The sequence below is a fragment of the Phodopus roborovskii genome, unplaced genomic scaffold (assembly GCF_943737965.1).
Source record: "Phodopus roborovskii unplaced genomic scaffold, PHOROB, whole genome shotgun sequence".
NCBI lineage: Eukaryota > Metazoa > Chordata > Mammalia > Rodentia > Cricetidae > Phodopus > Phodopus roborovskii.
Genome location: NW_026126618.1, coordinates 5247393 through 5269412, shown reverse-complemented (window position 1 = coordinate 5269412; position 22020 = coordinate 5247393). Strand labels below are relative to the sequence as shown.

The following is a 22020-nucleotide window of genomic DNA, read 5'->3' as shown; positions in this document are numbered from 1 at the left end:
AATAATGTCCATCTTAATCTGTATTGCTTTATATTTACAATGAAAATAATACCTGTCACACTAAGGAGAGGTTGAATTATTGTTTCTTCTAAGATTCTACTTTTAAAATAAATACATGTAACTGTAATTATGTTAAACTTAGCATTTAATGTGGTGTTACACATGTATTAATATGTCTCTTCCTGTATTTTGATGGCAAGGATACTGGATTCCGACTGGACTCATTACATACCATCCTGCAACAGGAAGTTCTGCTACAAGAGGATGTGGAGCTAATTGAACTACTTGATCCCAGCATCCTGTCTGCTGGGCACCCCCCACAGGAAAATGGACACCTTCCAACACTCTGTTCCCTGGCAACTCCTAATGTTTGGTACTGTCCGAAAAACATTTCTCTTTTGACTGCTTACATGTAGAATATTGGCACTAGAAATCTAGCATAATATTCTCTATTGTAAAGGCCTTATGAACATTCCATATGCTTTTGTTTTAAAGATTTATTATGTGTACAGCATTGTTCCTTCATATATGTCTACACACCAGAAGAGGACACCATATCTCATTATAGATGGCTGTAAGCCACCATGTGGTTGCTGGGAATTGAACCTGGGTCTTCTGGAAGAGCAGTCAGTGCTCTTAACCTCTGAGCCAACTCTCCAGCCTGAACAGTCCATATGTTTCAAAACAAAACTAAAATGCTAGAAAAAAAAAAATCATCATGTACTTCCAACTCAGCAAAATCAGTTCTATGCTTAGCAACCCAACTATGAAGGATAAATGTACATATATACATATGTACATATGTACATACATACATACATACATACATACATATATATATATATATATGACAGTACAGTGTACGTGTCAGCCCTGGACAGAGAGTGTCATAGCTGTATTAGAGGTACTAATGGTTTAGACATTATTGGTATTGATTATATATTGGTATTATATATATATATATACCATTGATTATTGGTATATTGGCTGAGGAGAGATCATAACTGATAATGTAACTAATGATTTGAACTATTCCAAGGCTTACTTGGAAAGTTGAGACAGTAGGATCACGGGTTCCCAGGAGTTAGGGACCAGCCTGCACAATATAGCAAAGACCTTGTCTCAAAAGAAAATAACACAATCGAACAAGAACAATTCTGAAACCTTTCATCTACTGAAAATATTTGGGTCTCATGCAAAACCTAGATCATCATGTGTCTTAAAATAGTTTTTTTCAAAAGGGAAAGGTAAATTCATAAAGATTTTCTGAATGTACATACATGTATGGTGCCTTTCTCCTGTTTGTTTATAATGTTTGACACCGAATCAAGGAATGTACAGAATCACTGCCCAAATTGTTCAAGTTACATGGTAGCTACGTGTCCTGTGTTCTGAATCTCTTTCCTGTAAAATTGTAATACATAGCCAAGTGTGTTTTGAAGCCAGCAGTCACTGAAATACCATCACAAGAAAATAAACATATTTCTCTTTAAAATCAGAGGAATTTGCATGGCATGCTGGTGTTTACCTGGAGTCCCACAAGTGTGGTCATAGTATATGCTACTTGAGTATATGCTTGCTTGAGCCTAAGAGTTCAAGACTCACAGTGAAGACCTTGTCTCCAAAAGACCCACAAAAATAGATATTTATGTGCATATTACAAATAACGTTTATAAACAAATGAATTTAAAGATCTGCTAAGAACAAACCATAGATGTTAAGTATTTATGGGGCTAGGACATAGCGTTTGCTAAACATTTTCCATACAAGCATGAAGACCTAAGTTCATTCTTAGAACCCACCACATTATTTTTAAAAAAAGCTTGGTATGATAGTAAATGCTTGTAATATCAGTGTTGGGGAGACAGAGACTGGGGCTCACTGACCAGCCCCCGTTTGGAAAGACTAAAAACAAAAACCAAAATGGGCCAGTTGTGAAGGTGCATGGCTATAATCCAAGCACTCAGGAGGCAGAGGCAGGTGGAGCTTTCTGAGTCTGAGGCCAGCTTGGTCTAAATAACAGGTAGCAGGACAGCCAGGGCTACATAGAGAGACCCTGTCTCAGAAACAAACGATGACAAGAACAATAAGAAACAAGGTGGGCGGCACCTGAAAAATGACACTTAAAGTTGACCTGTGTCCTCCCAAGCATACGCACATGCATGTTCACATACACACACGTGGGCACACACAGATTTTAAGGATCAGCCACGGTGGTGCTTTATCCATGAAGGTGATTGGCTGAGCAATTAGGAGATTTTATAAATGCTTTTAGAGTTACAGTTCTATTGCTATGAGGGGACACCATGACCAAGACAACTTGAAAAGAAAGCATTTCCTCAGGTGCTTGCTTATAGTTTTAGGTTAGTCCATGTCATCATGGCAGGAAGCAGAAAGGCATGGTTCTGGAGGAGTAGCTGAGAGCTTCGCATCCTAATCCATGGGCAGCAGCAGAGAGAAACCTCAGAGCCCACCTCCAGTGACATACTTCCTCCAACAAGGCCACACCTCCTAATTCTTCTCAAAGAGCTCCATTCAAATATTTGAGCCTTGGGGGCATTCTCAGTCAAACCACTGCAGCTGCTAATATATAAAAGTAAAGGATGCCATTTTTATATATGATTATACTGAAAGTAATGGATTCTGGAAGAAGCTAGGGCTAACATTTATCCATTTATCAAGAATCATTCTCCAAACTGAGAGATGGCTCAGGAGGCAAAGTGCTTACCACACCAGCATTTTTAGTGCCTGGATTCAGATCCCTGGCACCCACATAAAGTCTAAAGCCAGCTGTGGTGCTATGCACCTGCCCTAGCAATGGGTGGGTGGAGAAAAGCAGACCCAGCAGCCTTGCTGGCCGGACGGTGTAGTCAAATGATGAGCTTGAGTTTCAATGAAAGGGCCTGTTTCAGAAAGAAAGGTAGAAAGTGATAGCCACGTGCAACACATACGGAGTATTCTCACATGACTTTGAGGATGACTGTAACTCCCAAGTATTATTGATGCTGTTTTCACAGATCCTCACATGCATTTGCCTGTGCTCCTGTTTTATGTAGATACATTTCACCAAAGTCTCCATTGCTTAATTGACCCAAATAAAATTTTTATGCATACTTTTGTTTCCATTAATATACTACAGAAGTGTAAGGCTTGTTTGCCTACTTCATGATCTGTGACAAAGATGTTTTTCAGTTAATGATGATTATCAAATTAGATGACTATTTAGTTACCAACTATGTTTTATTGTTGTTATTTTGACTTTATGAAACATGACTTTATTTTGTAGCATATATATATATATATATATATATTATATATTTTGTAGCATATATATATCCCCAACCTCCTAAGCACCCGGGTTGTAGGCATGTACCATCATGCCTGCAAGTAAAGCACAGAGCAGCTTCTATGTGGAATATGCTTTTGTGCAAATGGCTTTGGGCAAAACAAACTCAAACCATCTCTGAGATACTATTTTTACTTTTAAATCTAATTTGTAAAATTGGGTTTCTAATCTATAATTTACATATTAAATACCATACTTCCTGAAACAGTTGAAGAAGACACTTCTTGCCAATGTCCTTTACTTTATTCACCAGCTCAGATTTTAATATCTAGGCAACATTACCTAACATGCTAGATGTTTAAACTATTCCACATCACCCTGTTATATGTTACATTTTTAAAGTGTTGCATCATAAAGAAGCTAGCATTTTGTTTTAATAAACTGAAATCTATCGTTTTTACTAACTCAAGTAACTGACCTCTCATGTCTGATGGCTGTCTTTTTCTTGGTTTCTGTGTTCATAGGGATGTCTCGCTGCTGTTTGCCTTCTTTAGTTTGCTCATTATGCTTCCCACTTGGTGGATTGTGTCTTCCTGGATGGTATGGGGAATAATCCTATTTCTTTACTTGATCATACGAGCTTTGAAATTATGGAGGACAGCCAAACTACAAATGACTCTGAAAAAATATAGGGTCCGTTTGGAAGATATGGCCGCAAATAGCCGAGCCTTCACTAACCTTGTGAGAAAGTCTCTGCGTCTTATCCAAGAAACTGAAGTCATTTCCAGGGGATTTACTCTGTGAGTTCATTTCTCACTTTATTTTTCAAATGATTTTTTTCCTGCTGTTTACTTTAAGGAGAATATCATGTTTTTATTTCTGTGAAGTCTACTAATGAAGGGATAACATTGTTATTTGCTAGATGGGTGCACAGTATGGTTTTGCTTATCTACTTGGATTCCTGTTTTGTGAGAAATGTTTGGAGAATCATAGTTGCTTTGGCCTATTAATGTGTGACTGGATGAGATAGTGACAGTGTTTGGTACTGCATTGCATATGCAGTGGCCACCCAATAAATGTTTGCTTCCTTTATTCCCTATAAGAAGACCTCATTGCCCATTTAGATGGCTAATGCATCTGATGTGATTTCACTTTAAAATCTAAACATATATTAGTAATACGCCCTGAGTAACCATTAGCAGCTACTGTAGCACTACAACTTTCATAGTATCATGCTAACAATGATGTTGCACATTCCCATGGGAAACTAAATGTTTAGCAGTCTAGCTGTCAATGTTTACATTCCAGAATATACTGGATACTTACTAAAAAGGAGAATTGCAGGACTAGGGCGATGGCTCAGCGGGTAAGAACATTGTACAAGCATAAGGACTTAGGTTCACATCCCCAGCAGCTGTGTTAAAAGCCAGGCATGGCCACATGATGCAGCTGTAACCCCAGTGCTATAGGGGACTGGGGACAGAGGCATTGCTGAGGCTTACTGGCCACCAGCCTAGCTCTAGATTCAATGATAGAACCTGTCTCAAGGGAATGAAGTGGTTCATCAAAGAGCAGGACACCTGGCCTGCTGAATACTCTGGCATCTGTAGCTACATAAATGTGTGCATACACCACATACACCACACAAGGCAGGACATGGCACTCACCGGGAACCAGTTATGTCCCATATTGCTATGCTAATCATTTTTGCATACAACTGAAGATATTCACAAAGCAGTTGTTCATATCCATCTCATCTGACTTCAGAAACCCATTTCCAGTATACTAAATGTTCACAGGTGGCACTTAGACTATAATATATCTAATACTTTATGTAATTTCTAAATGTTTTAGTAGCACACATTATACAGTGAGTTTCATTGTGACATGCTTCATACATGTATATATTGACATCTCATCACCTCTCTTGTCCCTTCCCACTGTACAACATTTTTCTGTTGCCACTTACAGTTGGGGAAAATGAGTGTGCAGTGAACAGTAATTGCTTTTATCTAGTTGAGGTTGGAAGATAGAGGAAGTCAGGAGTGAGATACCTCCTGGAGTCCTTGCATCGTTCACTTTGCTCTGCTCCAGATTAGTTCTTCATCTTGCTCTCAAAGCTCTGTCTGGAAAATCATGGGGCAGAGACGTGGAGGAATCTGCAGCAGTCGTCATGTTCGTCACTGTGCTCCTTGTAAGAGCCCTGACAGTATAGATGACATGGGAGACTCTTACGCCTTCTGCTGCTCAGTGCACAGCCAGTCCTGCGTGTGTTGATCTTGTCCTTCTGTTAGGTTGGGTCCAGTTCTTACCGGTATATAGCAAATTTTGAGTTGTTTGTTGAATTTTAAAAATTAAAAGTCACACTTAAGTAATATCTCCTTTTCATTGTTGACATACACAGCACTTAATGAGAGTCCTGAGTGATGAGTGGCCATGTGCCCAACCCATGCTTAGACATGTATACAAGATGCTGTGACTCTTGTCAGGTTTCTGACTTTTACCCATACCCATGGAATTAACATGAAAAGGTAAAGTAGGCCATTAAGCACGACTCGTCCCCTGTAAAGTAGGCCATTAAGCACGACTCGTCCCCTGTAAAGTAGGCCATTAAGCACGACTCGTCCCCTGTAAAGTAGGCCATTAAGCACGACTCGTCCCCGTCCCCTGGTTCTGCTTCTGTACGGCCCAGGTGGCAGGTGGGTAAAGAGGAATGTTGGAAGAAGTAGTTTCATTGTTTCTCATGGACACTGGGCTAAAGAGTCACAAGGGGTATCGGACCTTGCCTCAAGTGTCTTAGAAATATTTCAGTCTGTAAAATGGGTTCAGCAAAGCACAAGTCCTAACGCTTCACACTGTGATTGGGAGTGGTTGGTTTCCGCCTCGGCGTGTCCTTTAGGAAATAAGTTAACCTTTCTTCCCCTGTGCCCCCTACTTAAAACTAAGCCTGCATCTTTGTCCATATAGTTTATATTGTAAACATTCCAGTTCAGTGCCTGTTTTACTCTTTGTGGTTTAATGAAGAAAGTTTACAGATGCTGGCGTTTTTTTTTTTGTCTTGCTATTGGAGGAGGTTACTGATTAGAATAACTGCAGCATCTAACCTTGCTTACTCTCAGTCATAAAGCAACATGTTCCCATTGGCCTAAGGAAAGCCCATGAAATGTGAGAGCTTGAGAGCAGCTGGCCTGCCACATAGTAACCCTTACTTTGCTTTTCTGCTTGCATTCCCCTGTTGGCCACTGGTCCTGGTACCTCTCTGCCTCCCCTACTTCATTGTGAGTAGGTAAGTGCCAGTGGCAGCAGGTGGGTAAGTAATTTTGCCCTACTTTTATGAATGTACAGAATGTATTTATATATAGTAGTTAACTGCTCTGTACATGTGAACAAAGAAGGGATTGGTGGACAAAATGTAAAAAAAATATTAAGCATGAGAAAGTATTGATAATTAAGGCCCTCATATAGCCTGTAGATACTGGTTTTGAAACCTGTAAAGAACTTCCTCTGTAGTGTATTTTATCAGGTAGAATATCTTTATGTATAAAACCATAAATTCTTACTGAAATATCCCCCATCTATTCTGTCTCAATTAAAATTCATGTTCTCTATATTTGACTAAATATTCTGTGAGAGTTGTTCGGTTGTTTGTTGTTTTGTTTGTGCATTGTAGTGGCTTTGTGTATATCAAGAAAAAGGAGGCAACGCTTGATTTGAAATACTTTTAAGTATTTTGAAATAATTTTAAGAAATAAATCTTTTTCTGAGTTTAATAGAATTGTGGATTTAGAAAACACAAACTTTAGGACACCTGTACAGTTGTATCACATTTTACTTTTCAAGTTTGCTTGACAGGGTCAGTGCCGCTTGCTCGTTTAATAAAGCTGGGCAGCATCCCAGCCAGCATCTCCTCGGCCTTCGGAAGGCTGTCTACCGAACTGCGAGGGCCAACTTTCAAGCTGCAAGGCTAGCTACCCTGTACATGCTGAAAAAATATCCTTTCTGTCTATGTGAGGTCAACAATGTTTCCAAAGCCCTCAATCAGATGTTACAGTTACCCTGAGCCCTGAACTGTACATTGAGATTGCCTCCCTTCACTTCTGCCTCAAAACTGAAAGGGTATTGCAGGGGCCTGACAGGAAGGAATTCTGCTATGGGTTATTACAACAGGGGGAAAAAGTTGGGAAGTCTTCCCCTTCACTGGTCCAAGGGAAGAGGTCAAAGAGCTTAGCTATGTTAGATGAGACAGGGAATATTTCTTGACCACATGAACACAGTGCTAGGCAATGTTCTGGTCACTAGCTATACCGCTCTTGTAGAGTAAATGCAGTTTTGGATATTTTTGGCTGTCTGTAATGTGTTAATGAAGAGGTGGTGTTGATTGCCTTAACCTAATTTAACCTACCCCCTGAACTCTGAGAGTGACAATGTTACCAACTACATCTGTGTGGTACCTTTTAAGGAGCTGGGGCTTGGCCTCGGGGAAGAACAGATATCAGAAGAGGAAGCTCACAACTTGACAGATGGCTTCAGCCTGCCGGCCTTGAAGGTAGCCAGCCCATTTAGAAGGAAGGACTGCGCAGTCCGCATGTCCTGTTCCCTCTGTGTTCCTAGATGCTGTTGTTTCCGGTGCTTTAGATGTTATGACCCTGCCTTTAAGAGCTGAGACATCATACAAATCAAATGAAGAGATCTTGGTATTTTGTTGTCAGTGCTCTTAATCTGAATGCCGTAGAGTATGTTTAGAAATAAGTGAATTGCTTGGTAGGAAGCCCTCATGAGTTTATTTCAACAAGTCTGGGTAAATCAGTGTGTGTTTGTGTGTGTATATGAGTGTGTGTGTTTATTTGTGTTTGTGTGTCTATATGAGTGTGTGTGTGTGTGTGTGTGTTCCTTTATATAATCCCCACAACTTTTTCTCCATATCTTTTTTTTTTAAGATTTATTTTTTTATTATGTATACACCGTGTGTGCCTGCACACCAGAAGAGGGCACTGGATCCCACTATAGATGGTTGTGACCCACCATATGGTTGCTGGGAATTGAACTCAGGACCTCTGGAAGAGCAGTCAATGCTCTTAACATCTGGACCATCTCTCCAGCCCCTTTTTCTCCATATCTTAAGAAACAATTTTTTTTTCACCAGAAACAGCCTCATGAAAAGGTATAATTGACAATATAAAAATGAAATTTCAACCTTCAAATACTATATACCTGAAGTACAATGAAGTGGAACTGTAATGATAATTTGAATTATTTCTGTATAAAGAGTAGTAAGGTAACTAAAGCTTCCAAGGGTAGGATTTAGCTTAGTGGTGGGCAGCTTGCCTAACACGCATGAGAGCCTTGGTTCCATCCCCAGCACTGCAAATACAGTCAAACAAACAGAGAAGTGGAGCATGCAGAAGCTAGGGAAGATGAGTGCACTGTCACTCACGGACAGGCACAGATACAGATGCATGCAGTGAAGGAGAGCGCTTCATCGTCCTGTTGAAAGACAGACAAACAGAAACACTAAGTCGGGGATGGAGAGAGCTCTGCAGTTAAGAGCACTGATGCTCTTCCAGAGGACTTGGGTTCAATTCCCAGCACCCACATGGCAGCTCACAACTGTCTGTAACTGCAGTTCCAGGAGATCCAACACCCTCACACTAAGTCATTTTGCAAAGAATGTTAGAAGTTAATTGTAATCATTAGGAATGAAGATTCCGGTAGAGCTCAAGTACAGGTGTTGACAGTATAAACTTGACTAGTGAACCCACGTCTTCACAAAGTTGTATAGCCTCTACCTCAGCAATGTCACCCTTACTAACTCACTGGGAATATGATCATATACACTGGAAGTATGCTGAAAGCAAATTACAGTTCAGCCCTGTGATGTCAGTAATGATTTACACTGAAGATGTCTATGGAATGAATATATACATACATACATGCATACATACATACATATCCCCCTTTTGAAACAAGGTTTTTCTGCCATGTAGCCCCGGCTGTCCTGAAACTCTGTAGACTGTGCTGGCCTTGAACTCGGAGATCTGCCCTTCTATGCCTCCAGAGTTCTGGTATTAAACACATGCACCCCCACTGCCTGGCTATGGCCATAGAAACATATTAAAGAAAACAAACAAAGTGGGAAAATAACTTAAGGCAAGTCGTAAAAGCCATGTACACACCTGTCGTCGCAGCAATCAGGCAGCTAATGCAGGAGGATCACAGTTGAAGGCCAGCATAACTGTTTCAAAACAAAACGAAACAACAGCCAAAGCATATGTGCAGTCATTGTCCAGGGAGTTTTTAAGAAGTCAGTCCAAATGCCTTTATAGTTAGCGAGCTCTATGTAAGTATTTCTTTGTTTCTCTTTTTTGAAACTTCTCTTGATAACCATGCAATTCAGTTCGATATGTATTTGGCAGCACTTACCAAGACACATTTTGTGCTGAGGGGTGTAAACTTTGCATTTCTAATCTGTATATGTTTTGTGCTTCTAGAAAATGGAATACCATTCTTACTCTCCTCTAACCCCACACTCATCTAACAGTGTCATCATCATCATATTCTCTGTCCTCTCTGTGTCTCCCCCCCCCCCCGTCTCTCCCTCCCTCCCTCTATCTGGCCTCTCTTTATGTCTCTCTCTGACAGGTCTAGCTCTGTCGCCCAGGCTAGCTGAGAGCTTGCAGTTCCAGCTTGGAGCTCTGAGTAGCTGGATTGCAGGCACACACCACTACACCCGCTTAGCGTCTTATGTGGGCCACTGCAACAATTTTCTCTCCAATTTCCTAAATCTTCTAGAGTTATTTGTTTGACAATGTAATTTGACACATTAGAGCCGTTTACAAGAGATTTATGCTTTGAACTAGTTATTCCGATTCCACAAATCGTTCTTAAGGTGATTATTCTAAATATGTCAAGCTTATTTAGTAGCTTTGTGTAGGGTGAACACTAGGTGCCTGCCTGGCATATGCAGAGTTTGGAGTGGGAACTATGATGGAATAGAGGAACCGTTGCATAGGTTATGGTAGGTCTGCACAGGAAACCTCTGTACAGCAGCTGTAATTTGCTTGCCTAGGCTTTGGAACAGTGTCTGCTTCCTATGCGGGTGTATAGGCAGGGTGATGGGAATGCTGTGACAGAAGGGGAAGAGTAGAGAAAACACTAAAGTGCTCGGGGGTGAGGGAATTTAAGCAGCTTTTATTTCCAGGGTAGTTCTCATAATTGTGCTTTACTCTATAACAGAATACTCTTCTTAAAAGGATAACTTGGGAGATTTTTTAAATGGGCAGAGGTGAATTTATATTTTACCTCTGACCTCTCATTGGCCTTCAGATAAACTATTCTTTAAATTTACCTCATCTGTTAAAAAGATGCTTTTTAAGGTGTTAGATTAAATGAGAAGACTTGCAAATACCTAAAACAGAGCTTAAAAACAGCCATTGCATTTTGATTGTTATATAGCTGTTTATTTTAAAGTTGACAAGCTATATGTTTTCCTTTCTTTTTATATTTATTTTATGTACATGAATGTTTTTGCCTGCATGTATAGCTGTGCACCATGTATGTGTTCACAAAAGTCAGAAGAGGGTATTGGATCCCCTAGAACCTGACTTAACTGAGCACCTCGTGGGTGGCTCGCATGTGGTACTGGAAATCAAAACCACGTCCTCCACAGAGCAGCAAGTGTCACTAACCACTGAGCCATCTCTCCATCCTTTGTCCCTCACTGCTGTTCTTTAAGAAAGTCTCAGAGAAGCGATTTTGATATTTCTACATCTCTTTATTATTTATTTTTCTTATTTTTATTTTTTAGCCATCAAGATGTCTCACTGACTTTCCTACTTGTTTTGATGTAGTTCTTTTGTTTTCGTGTTTTATATTAAAATATAATTATACCATTTTTCTCCTTTCCCTTTCTTTCCAACACCTTCCCTTATCTGTCTTGAAATTGTGACCTCTTTTCCTTACTTGTTATTTTAACGAATGAATCTGTATTTGTGTGTGTGTGTGTGTGTGTGTGTGTGTGGTACGCAATTTAGGTAAATAGTGTGATTCCGTATGACTTTTTCAAGTCTCTTCAGTGTTATTTTACCTGCTCCCTTTCTCTCCTGTATGGACCTCCTTCCTCCCTCCTACTCCCATTAGAGCCCCCTGCAGTTTGCTCAGCATCCCCCTTCCAAAGTATTTGTGCTGTTATAAAAGCCATGTTAAATCTTGACCTGAGCACTGGCTGAAGGGCAGCAAAAAGAGAAGGCCTCCCCCATGATCAGAGTCGAGATTTCATACAGCTCCATCCCATGACTTCTGATGTGCTCTTGAGCAAGTCACTGCCTCTGCATTTACTAACATGCATCCATCACAGTGCCTAGCTCCAAAATATTAAACATTTGCCGGTCCAGACCCTGGCAGAGTAAAAGCCCAGTGGATGTTAACTGAGCTGTTACTTTGTAGCAGATTTGACCTGCTCTAAACAGTGACTTGTCCTCTGGTGTCCTCTGCCCAACCTTCCCCCAAGTTACACTGACTTTAACTGGGTCCTATTTGTTTACTCTTGTAAATCTTCCAACTTGGGTTCTTACAATTATTTATTTCTAACATGGAGCAAATCTACTACCAAATTCAGTAATTGTGTTGTGTTGGTACCCAGAGTCCTTAAGCTCTAAAAGGGGCCTTGTCTTGAGATCTGTAACATTTATAGCCATGGAAGTTCAAAGAACCCTCTCTCAGAACAAGTCTAAAGCTTTATTTTTAAAAAAGACCAAGTGAGAAGTGATTTACTGGGTGGTGAGGTGACATGAGTTGATCCCCAGAACCGGCATAGTGGAAGGAATGAACTCATTGCCACACGTGCACAGGCACGCGCGCGCACACACACACACACACTAAACTTCCTTTCTTGTCCATGGAGGCTTTTTATTTATATATGTTACATCTCTAGATGTGTTTCATCTTGCTTCTTCATGGTCCATGATGCCAGCTGAGGTTGTCAGTACAATGAAGCCAAACTGAAGGGTTGGGAGCAGACTGTTCGGCCATTTTTCTAGGTCTTTGAGCTGCACATCAAATCTAGGGCTGATCACTCCACACCTGTTCAACCTGCCTGTGAGGTTCACGACAATTTTCCCAGCTCTGTGGTCATCGATGATTTCAAACTCACCTATGTAACCGTGCTTCATTATCACAGTTAGGAACTGAGCGATGACTTTGGAGTAGGGTCTCATGAGGACCTGGTGTTTGCCTCTCTTCCCAACATTGTTGATGCTCTTCAGAGCATCAGCCAGGACATTCATGTGCACCAAGGTGACAGCGCAGAAAGATGGCAGAAAGAGCCACACTAAATTCCCTAAAACTGGATGAGTGACAAGTAATGTCCTTTTGTTTTCCTTTATGGTTTTCATTGTGTCCTTTGAAGAAAACGTGTTTGGGTTTACCCTTTACTATTTACAGCTCTTCCCTCTGAATAGCTTAGTAATATCAAATGTTGCACTGTCAGGGAATAGAAAATCACTTCCTCAAAGAGGTATATAAAGCCTTAGTCATGAGGTAGGTGTGATGACATACACCCGTAGTCTTGGCTGCTTTGGGAAGCTGAGCTTTTGGAAGCTCATCTGGCCTAGAAGTTTGAGGCTAGCCTGTGTGGTAAGACGCCATCTCAAAGATAAATAAATAATCCCTAGTACAGTGAGTGTGTTTATCTCCCTAAAAGGAGTAGAAGACTTTTTTCTTAACTTTGTTGCGGTGTTTTGGTTGCTTGTGTGCTTGCTTGCTAGTTTTTTGAGGCAGGGTCTCACTATGTTGTTCCTCTAGTTTTGAACTCATGATCTCAAGTAATCCTCTAGTTTGCTGAGTGACCAGGACTATAAGTGTGTGTCACCATGCCTGGATTCTTTAAGTGTTTAACTAGCTGGAGAGATGGCTCAAAGATTAAGAGCACTGTCCACGCTTCCAGAGGTCCTGAGTTCAGTTCCCAGCAACTATGTGGTAGCTCACCACCTTCTATAATAAGATCTGGTGCCCTCTCCTGGCTTGAAGGGAGAACCCTGTATTCATAATAAATAAATAAATAAATAAATAAATAAATAAATAAATAAATAAATAATCAAAAGGAAGGAAGGAAGCCAGATGCCACAAAGTATTTAAAAATCATAACTTGCTCCTCGATGATAAGTTTTGGGTATTCCCTTAGCCAAAGCTGTTCATCCAAAAGAACAAACAGAAAACAAGATGTATGCATTATCCAAAGAACAAACGGGGAAAAAATATGTTTCTGAACTTCGATGTGTAACATTCAATGATAAGTCAATCTTTTCTTAAAGCATCAATTGGATGCCAGCTTGCTTCTTTTTAACATCTGTCCCAGAAAGCTGGAGTCTGGCTGCTCTCCCCAGGACCACTCTTTCAGGCTGTTGTCCTTGTGTTAGGACTGTGTCTGCAGAGATCCTTAGCTGTCTGCTTTCTGCTATGTCTCTCAAGCATAAGTTTACAGAGATTGGGCAGATGGCTCAGCTAAGAGCACATAATGTTCTTGCTAAGGATCCAAGTTCAGTTCCCAATACCTGTGTTAGGCAGCTCATAGCCACCCATGACTCTTACTCCAGGGCATCTGACACCCTCCTTTGGAGTCTGTAGCCACTTACACTCTCATATGCACATAACCACACAAGTGTTCACACATAATATTTTTTGAAGTTAATTTAAAAGAAATAGAAATGCAGTTTTTATGCCAGACGTGCTATTCTTAGAACAAAGTAGCAGTCTCATTTTGAATCATGCTTTTTTTTTTTTTCATTCTTGAGATAAGGTCTTACTGTGTAGCCTTCGTTGGCCTAGAACTTGCAGAGATCTGTTTGCCTCTGCTTCCTGAGTGGGATTAAAGGTGTGAACCACCACAGCCTGCTTGAACCCCAAATCCCTGTTTGTTTGTTTGTTTGCTTGCTTGCTTGCTTGCTTGCTTGCTTGCTTTACCTGTATGGATGTTTTGCCTGTACATATGTCTATACACCACATGTGTGCGGTGCTTCTGTTCAATGACCATCTGGAACTGGAATTCCAGATGGTTGTAAGCTGTCTGGCATCTGAGTGCTAAGAACAGAACCCAGCCTGTGGCTCTGCAAGAGAAAAAATACTGTTAACTGCTGAGCTCTTCAGTCATCTCTTCAGCCTCAAATTCTTGAGATATATATATATATATATATATATATATATATATATATATATATATATATATGGGTGCACACATAACACAGCATTCCTGTGGGGGTCAGAGGGCAGCTTGTAGGAGACCTCTTCTTACACCATGTGAGTACTGGAAACAGCTCAAATGGTCAGGTTCATAGTATCTTTACCTGCTGAGCCATCTCACCAGCCTGAAATGTTTTTAATGGAAGACTCATTTCTAATAAGCTTTTGAGGCAGGGTCTCTCTGTGTATATCCCTGACTGTCCTGAAATTCACTGTGTAAACCAGGCTGACCTCAGACTCAACAGACCTGTCTGCCTCTGTCTCCCAAGTGCTGGGGTTATAGGCATGTGCCATCGTAGCCAGCTTCACTTTATTATTTTTAATTGTCTGTGTCTGTGTATGTCACACAAAGTCAGAGGTTTCATATTGTCCAGGAGGTGCAGTCACAAGCATTTGTGAGGTGTCATATTGGTGGTGGGAATCTCACCCAGGTCCTCTGGAAGAGCACTGAGCCATCTCTCCTTTCTATCTAGGCTAGAACTGTGCTGAATTACATATAGGTGTTGGCTTCTGTATTAGAATCCTAAATTGCATGCGTTATGACTACATAATTCAGTATAGCGCCCTTGGCTAATCTAAAGAGTTTGCTCAGGTGCAGTTCAGTCATTATTTAGGATAATGTGAAAAGTTAAAAGCTGGAAGTTAAATACACTTATAGTTTGAATATTGACAGTACTGTTATTGATCAGTATGTTCTTGTTCTCCTTCCCCCCCCCCCTCTCTCTCTCTCTCAGGTTTTGTTCCAACTCTGGGTGGCACAGAGTTCCGAGTTCTTCAGGCGCTTAGCCCTGTTACTTTCTACAGCTAACTCGCCTTCGGGGCCCTTACTTACTGAGGCTCTCTTGCCTCACCGAATTCTATCTGATGTGACTCAAGGTCTACCTCATGCTCACTCTGCCTGCTTGGAAGAGCTGAAGCGCAGTTACGAGTTCTTTCGGTACTTTGAAACTCAGCACCAGTCGGTACCCCAGCGTTTATCCAGAACTCAGCAGAAGTCGAGAGAGCTGAATAATGTCCACACAGCAGTGCGCAGCTTACAGCTCCACCTGAAAGCCCTATTAAATGAGTAAGTTTAGAAGCTGCATGCGGGAACATCACAGGGATGAGCAAACATCGCCTTCATTCCGTGTTGGCTGTTTCGTGCGTCCTCACTAGGAAGAAGAAACAAAGCAGAGCATGAGGGATGGTCTGTGGGTATGAGGTATCAGGGAGACAACGATTTGTAAGCACTGTGGTTGAAGAGAATCATGTGTAATTTTCCCTTTTCCTGGTTGCAGTAGAAAGCAGATGCTCCTTTACTTTGAGAGGTAAAATTATCAAAAATGAGCATCTGTTTAGCCCTCTTATGGCAGGACTTTAAACTGGAACCCACGGTCTGAGAGGCATTGCTGTATACAGCTGAAGGATAATGCTTTGCTGCTTTCTAAACACATCACAGCAGCTTTGGAAATAGCACGGAATAATCTCTGTGGCCTCAGTAAAGGGTGGTGTCCACATTTTTATATTTGCCTTGTACTTTGCATAATATTGGCATTCAGCTATTGTTTCCAAATGTTCGTAGTCAGCTTCGGTGTACTTTTATCAGTTGCAAATATTTTTCTCATGTATTTCTAAATGGAAATTTTCACATTTTAAAAATTGAATAAGCCAGGCCTGGTACTGAATGCCTTTTAATCCCAGCACATGGGGGAGGCAGAGGCATGTGGGTCTCTGAGTTCAAGGCCAGCTTGGTCTACAGAAGAGTATATAGAGAGACCCTGTCTCCAAAAAAGAGAAAAAGGAAAAAGAAAAGAAGGAATTGAATCCAAGTACACCTTGGATTCCCGCTGAATTTTTTCAATAAATGTGAAATATTCCTAGTGTACAGCTACAGCAAATAGGTGGATAAGTTGTGTTGGCAATCAGGAAGGTCCCTGGGATTTACTGCAGTGAGAAGATTGCAGCTGATAGAATATGTGACCCAAGAAGTGGAAGGAGAAATGCATAAATCAGATGTGAGATAAGAAAGTGTGCACGGCTGGGCAGTGGTGGTGCATGCCTTTAATCCTAGCACTTGGGAGGCAGAGGCAGGCAGATCTCTGTGAGTTCAAGGCCAGCCTGATCTACAAAGCTAGTTTCAGGACAGGCTCCAAAAGCTACACAAAGAAACCCCCCCACGCACCTCCCCAAAAAAGAAATGTAAGCTCAGAAACATATTTGAGAAGATAAGCTTTACTTCAGTTCAAGGCCTTTGAGACGTTAATATGAGACACATGAAAGATAGGATAGGAAAAGTGAGGTGTGAATATCCAGTGGCCTATCTTTATTATTCTAAGATGGTAACATGGACAGTAAGGCCATGCCCACATGTGTGGGAGCAAAGGTCAGGTTATCTAAGTGAATTAGGAAGAGCTCTCTAGAACAACAGAGCCAACAGAATGAGTGTGTGTGTGTGTGTGTGTGTGTGTGTGTGTTTAAAAAATTATTATTTATGCAGGTGTCCGTGCACTTATATGCAGGCACCAACAGAGGCCAGAAGAGGGTGTTGGATACTCTAGGACTGGAGTTACAAATAGTTATACACTGCCTCAAGTGGGTACACGCTCCATTCCAGTACGCTAACTCCAGCCCCTTGAATGTAAGTTATGAGAGAGGTTTTCATCCAGAACTCCAGTTCCAGGAGATCCAGCATCCTCCTCTGACTCTGCACACATGTGGTGCGAGGTATCGATCGTTGCAAGCAAAATAGTCATTCATGTAAGATAAAGATGTCTACAGATAATACACTATATATGTATAGTATATATATAATATACATTATATATAATTTCAACATGGATATGTATATATGATTTTCCTTGTTAATTTCTTAAAAGTAGGAGATGGGTGTCATGTATTCTTTTAGATCAGAAATTGTCTAGTATGTATATAAAAAATACTTGTTAAACATATTACATAATACTCGTCATGAATTTTCATTTGTTGCTGGGGGTCGTTTTAGGTTCCTAACCAAGGACTCTGTCACTGAGCTACATCTCTAGTCCCACTCGACCATTTATAAGTGTACTGTCCATTGGTAGCAAATGCACACACGTTGTTGAACAACACTTACCACCATTTGTCTCTAGAACTGGCCTTCCTGCCACCCACCCACCCCCATCCCAGGCAGGTTTCCTCTGTGTAGCCCTGCTGTCCGGGAACTCAGAGATCCACCTGCCTCTGCCTCTCTGGGCCTGGGATTAGGCGTGTGTCACCATCTCCCAGCTTGAGCTATTTTGTTTTGTTTTGTTTTTTTGTTGTTGTTGTTGTTGTTGTTGTTATTTTGTTTTGGTTTGGTTTTGCTTGGTTTTAATTCTTTTATAGGTTTAATTTCTTAAAATCTCTTAAATGATAAAATTTCCATTTCATATTTTAAAAATCTGTCTTTGTGTGTGTGTGTGTGTGTGTGTTTCACAGAGTAATAATTCTTGAAGATGAACTTGAAAAGCTTGTTTGCACTAAGGAAACACAAGAGCTGCTGTCTGAGGCTTATCCGATACTGGAACAGAAGCTAAGGCTCATTGAGCCCCATGTTCAGGCCAGCAACAGCTGCTGGGAAGAAGCCATTTCTCAAGTAGATAAACTGCTGCGGAGGAATACAGATAAAAAAGGTCCTGCCCCATATGATGTGACAGACTTTGACGATCTCCCATGGGAGGCCTCACCCCTCTAAGGAGTGGGGCGGGGGGTTGAGGAAATGCTGGGGGAGTGGGAGGACAGGAGGGGCCGGGAACTGGGATTCGTAAGTAAAATAAGATTGTTTTTAATTTAAATCTTTAAAAGGTACCTGTGGATTATTTTCATCAGATGCTTGTCAAATATGCTCACTCCATTCTGCTGGGTTTCTATTCTGTGGCCTACCTGTTAACATGATTAAACTGGTTCCATAAAAGCTCTTGGCAGAGCAGTGGTGGCACACACCTTTAATCATAGCTCTCGGGAAACAGAGGCAGAAGGATCTCTGTGAGTTCCAGGACAGCCTGGTCTGAGGAACTAGTTCCACGACAGCTAGAGCTGTTACACAGAGAAACCCTGTCTTGTAATTGCCCCCCCCCACCAAAAAAAAGTTTTCTGTTTAACAAAAGAAAAGATACATATACATATATATGTATAGATAGATAAATAGAGAGAGGGAGAGAGAGAATGAATTCTAAGGCTTGACTCCTATTTTAATATAAAATACACAGTGATTTGAATGTTCAGGGCATCACATCTCCCTTTATGAAAAGTGAAATGAAGGGAGAAACGTTGATAGTATTTCTACTATCAGAACTTCCAGAATCTCTTAACAGGTATAGCGATAAAAGAACTGTTTTAAGCCAGATGTGTTGGCACACAGTTTTAATCCCAGCTCTCGGGAGGCAGAAGCAGGCTGATCTCTGAGTTCGAGGCCAGACAGGTCTACAGAGTGAGTTCCAGGACTCTGTACAGGACAGCCAGGACTACATATATATTCATGTGATAAAATACCAAATTGAAATTCAATTTGGGTGAGCAGGTAAAAATATTTACCTGTGAAACTCATTTCCAATTCTGAGTTAAAATGGAAAAATAAAAAGAACATAGGATTGAACTTTGTCTTCTTTTATTATTTTTTGTTTGCTTTTTGAGACAGGATTTCTCTGTAGCTCTGGCTGTCCTGGAACTCACTCTATAGACCAGGTTAGCTCAAACTTGGATGCCCACCTGCCTCTGCCTCCCTTGTGCTGAGATAAAAGGTGTGTACTGCCATGTCCTGTGATCTTCATTTGTTTATGAGAAAGAGTAATGATCTGTTCTAACATCCTCCCAAGGATATGAACAAAGTATTTTGTGAGAGTGGAGCATTTGTGTGTCATCTAGCATGTGACAGATAGTACAGCCATTTCCTCCAAAAGTTTAACTTAAAGCCAAGTGGTAAATATACTTGTATTACTGTTCATTTTGGTGTCTTTAATTTTCACAACTAAGACATTTTAATCAGAACAATTTGGGAGGCAGGTATGGCAGTCCACATCAAAAATGTACCACCAATGAACCTAACGTAGGAAGATCATTAGTTTAAGACTAACCTGGGGTCCTAGGAAACCCTTTCTCAAAACAAGCAAACCGGGGAGAACAGAAAGTTGGACTATGAAACTAACAAGGGGTCAGTGGCAAGAGCATCCTAATCATTAGATGTTCACTCCTTTCCGATGGCCTGTTGCTTATCTTTATTCTGCCCCCACCCTTTTTAAAGGCAAGCCTGAAGTAGTGTGTGAAAACCCACACTGCACTGCAGCGCCCTTGATGCGGCCTACCCTGCACATTGAGGACAGAGACCCCATCCCTGAGGAACAGGTAAGGGTGAAAGGTGCTGGTTTCACTGAAGTCTGGGTTCAGATACAATTTGCGTACTTTTATTTTAGGTGGCATGGGTACTGTCAGATCAATTGTTGAATTTCTGCTTCTAATGAGATAAAGTCTATAATGTAATATGAATTTTTATCGAAATATCAGCTCTTAGTGTCTTGAATTTGATTCATTACTCAAAGTACTAAATAGTGTTGACAGCTTTTTGGTATCCACTGTTAAGCTCTTGGAAGATTTTAATTTAGCAGTAGATACGTTTGTTGCCTTTCTCCTCTCCAGCTACCATAATGACTGTCCCAAGAGAAAGTCCGCCAAGACGCGGAGCTGCAGGTGGTGAATGCTGTTAGAGACTGCTGCAAGTTGTCTGTCTTTGGTCCCTTTTCAGGAATTAGAAGCGTATGTGGATGACATAGACATAGAAAGTGAGTTCCGAAAGGAGGATTTGTATCACCTGTCTCGAGAAGACAAAGAGAGACAGAAGCGTGAGCAGGAAGAGTCCAGGAGGGTGCTGCAGGAGTTGAAATCTGTGCTGGGACTGAAAGCTTCCGAGGCAGAAAGGCAGAAGTGGAAGCAGCTTCTGTTCAGTGAGCACGGTAAGCACGGGCTGCAGAGTCCAGGTTATCCCAGTGGCAGAGTCTTTTCTGTTTGAACCAGGGATGCTGTCTCAACTGCAGAACCCAGATCCGCCAGGTAGTGTAGTTCTCTCTTGTAGAAGCCACATCAATTTGATCAATAAAGGAATGCCGTATCATCACACTGAGGCTGTGAAGTCACGCTTTTTCGTCAGTTCCTTACTTCTTTGGTAGCTTTCTTTCAGAGCGGGCATTAAGTTGACTACATTGAGCTGGCCATGGTGGCGCTGTAATCCCCGCAAAGAAAGCTCATGAGTTTGAGGCCAGCTGCGGCTGCAAGTTTGTGCTCCGTAGGCCTACATAGCAAGCCCCTTTTGCGGGGTCAGACAGAGAAAAGTGACAAATGTGAGATTCTAAGCTATGGTCTCTATTTAAAGTACTTCAGGAAAACTCACCGTTAGTAAGTGTTTAATGCTGCAAATGCATAAAGATGGAAGCAGGGGAGCTGTTCCTCTGTAGACTGACTCCATAGTCAAGTTTCAACTTCTTCACGTTACCCTCACTTTTTCCTTCTGTCCTGCTTCATGGGAGGCAAAAGAAGGGATGGAGAGAAACCTGATGTTGGCAGGGTCAGCTTAGTTCATTCTCGGTTGACGTAATTCATGTGGACTTCTAAGGAGGCGGAGTGGGCCTTCCGTCCATTCTAGGTATCTATGTGGACCCTCAAACCCAGCTGGCTGCCTCTCTCTTTCTTACTAGCGGAAAGTTCCTTAGGGTTCTCCTGTTCTCGCTTATGAACCCTCCCCTTTCTCTCCATCCCAGTCTGTATTTGTTGGTTTCATCTTTCTTTTCTGCTCCACTGGCTCCCTTAGAATCCCCAGTAGATTCTGTTTGTCCATTAGACTAGCCCCGTAGCTGCCTTCCATTTCAGTACCTTCTTCCTCTGTCTTGTGACAGCTCATTACTCTGTCTTCAAACTACATTGGTCCTTCCTTTCTTATTATATTACCCTTTCCAGCATAAGAATCCATCATGTCCGCTTCCCCCCCAGTATTTATACTAAAGGTATTATTTCTCAACTTACGTTTATCTAATTAGATTAGTCCCACAGACTTGCTGTTTTCATGACAAAAATGTATGCTGGTCTCCGACCAAGAACTCTCTCTCTACCAAGCTGTCCTCTCTACCAGTGTTTACTCTGGGACTCCTCAACTGCCCACCTCTGCTGCCACTGTACACTTCCATACCAGAGAGAATGTAGCTAGGATGTAATGAAGGCTTGAACTGCAGAGCAAAGAAATGGTGAGCTTCCCAGAAGCAGCAGGGAAGTTCTATAATCAGCGTGTCCGTGGGTTAGAGATCGATGCTATTTATTTATTCATTTATTTATTTAATTTTTTTCCTGAACCTGAACAGTTTCTGTGTTCAGGGCTTTTAGTCTCTAAATTTCTGTCCTTTCTTCTCACTTTCCTCCAGCAGTATTCATTCAGCAAATTTTGAATAAGCAAGTAGTTATCGAGTACAGGTCAAACACCTGACACTATTGACTGTATGTAGCACTTAGATCAACAAACAAAAACT

At 41.3% G+C, this 22020-nt stretch overlaps 2 protein-coding genes across 5 annotated transcripts in view; one reads left to right on the top strand and one right to left on the bottom strand.

The window, feature by feature from the left end:
* Positions 1-22020, top strand: part of Vezt (vezatin, adherens junctions transmembrane protein) — a 53013-nt gene that overhangs the window by 28633 nt on the left and 2360 nt on the right. For 2 of the 4 annotated variants that reach the window (XM_051206377.1, XM_051206380.1), the window contains exons 4-11: positions 201-373; positions 3811-4086; positions 7139-7276; positions 7685-7832; positions 15253-15584; positions 17954-18147; positions 19755-19855; positions 20253-20460. In XM_051206377.1, coding sequence (XP_051062334.1) covers positions 201-373; positions 3811-4086; positions 7139-7276; positions 7685-7832; positions 15253-15584; positions 17954-18147; positions 19755-19855; positions 20253-20460 — 1570 coding nt within the window. Of the gene's footprint in view, positions 1-200; positions 374-3810; positions 4087-7126; positions 7277-7684; positions 7833-15252; positions 15585-17953; positions 18148-19754; positions 19856-20252; positions 20461-22020 lie in introns of all 4 variants that reach the window. The other 2 variants (XM_051206376.1, XM_051206378.1) reach the window with 1 other exon arrangement.
* LOC127237941 (40S ribosomal protein S15a-like) lies at positions 12223-12592 on the bottom strand. The gene has a single exon (XM_051206381.1). The coding sequence runs from the start codon at positions 12565-12567 to the stop codon at positions 12223-12225; it is 345 nt and encodes a 114-aa protein (XP_051062338.1). The 5' UTR covers positions 12568-12592.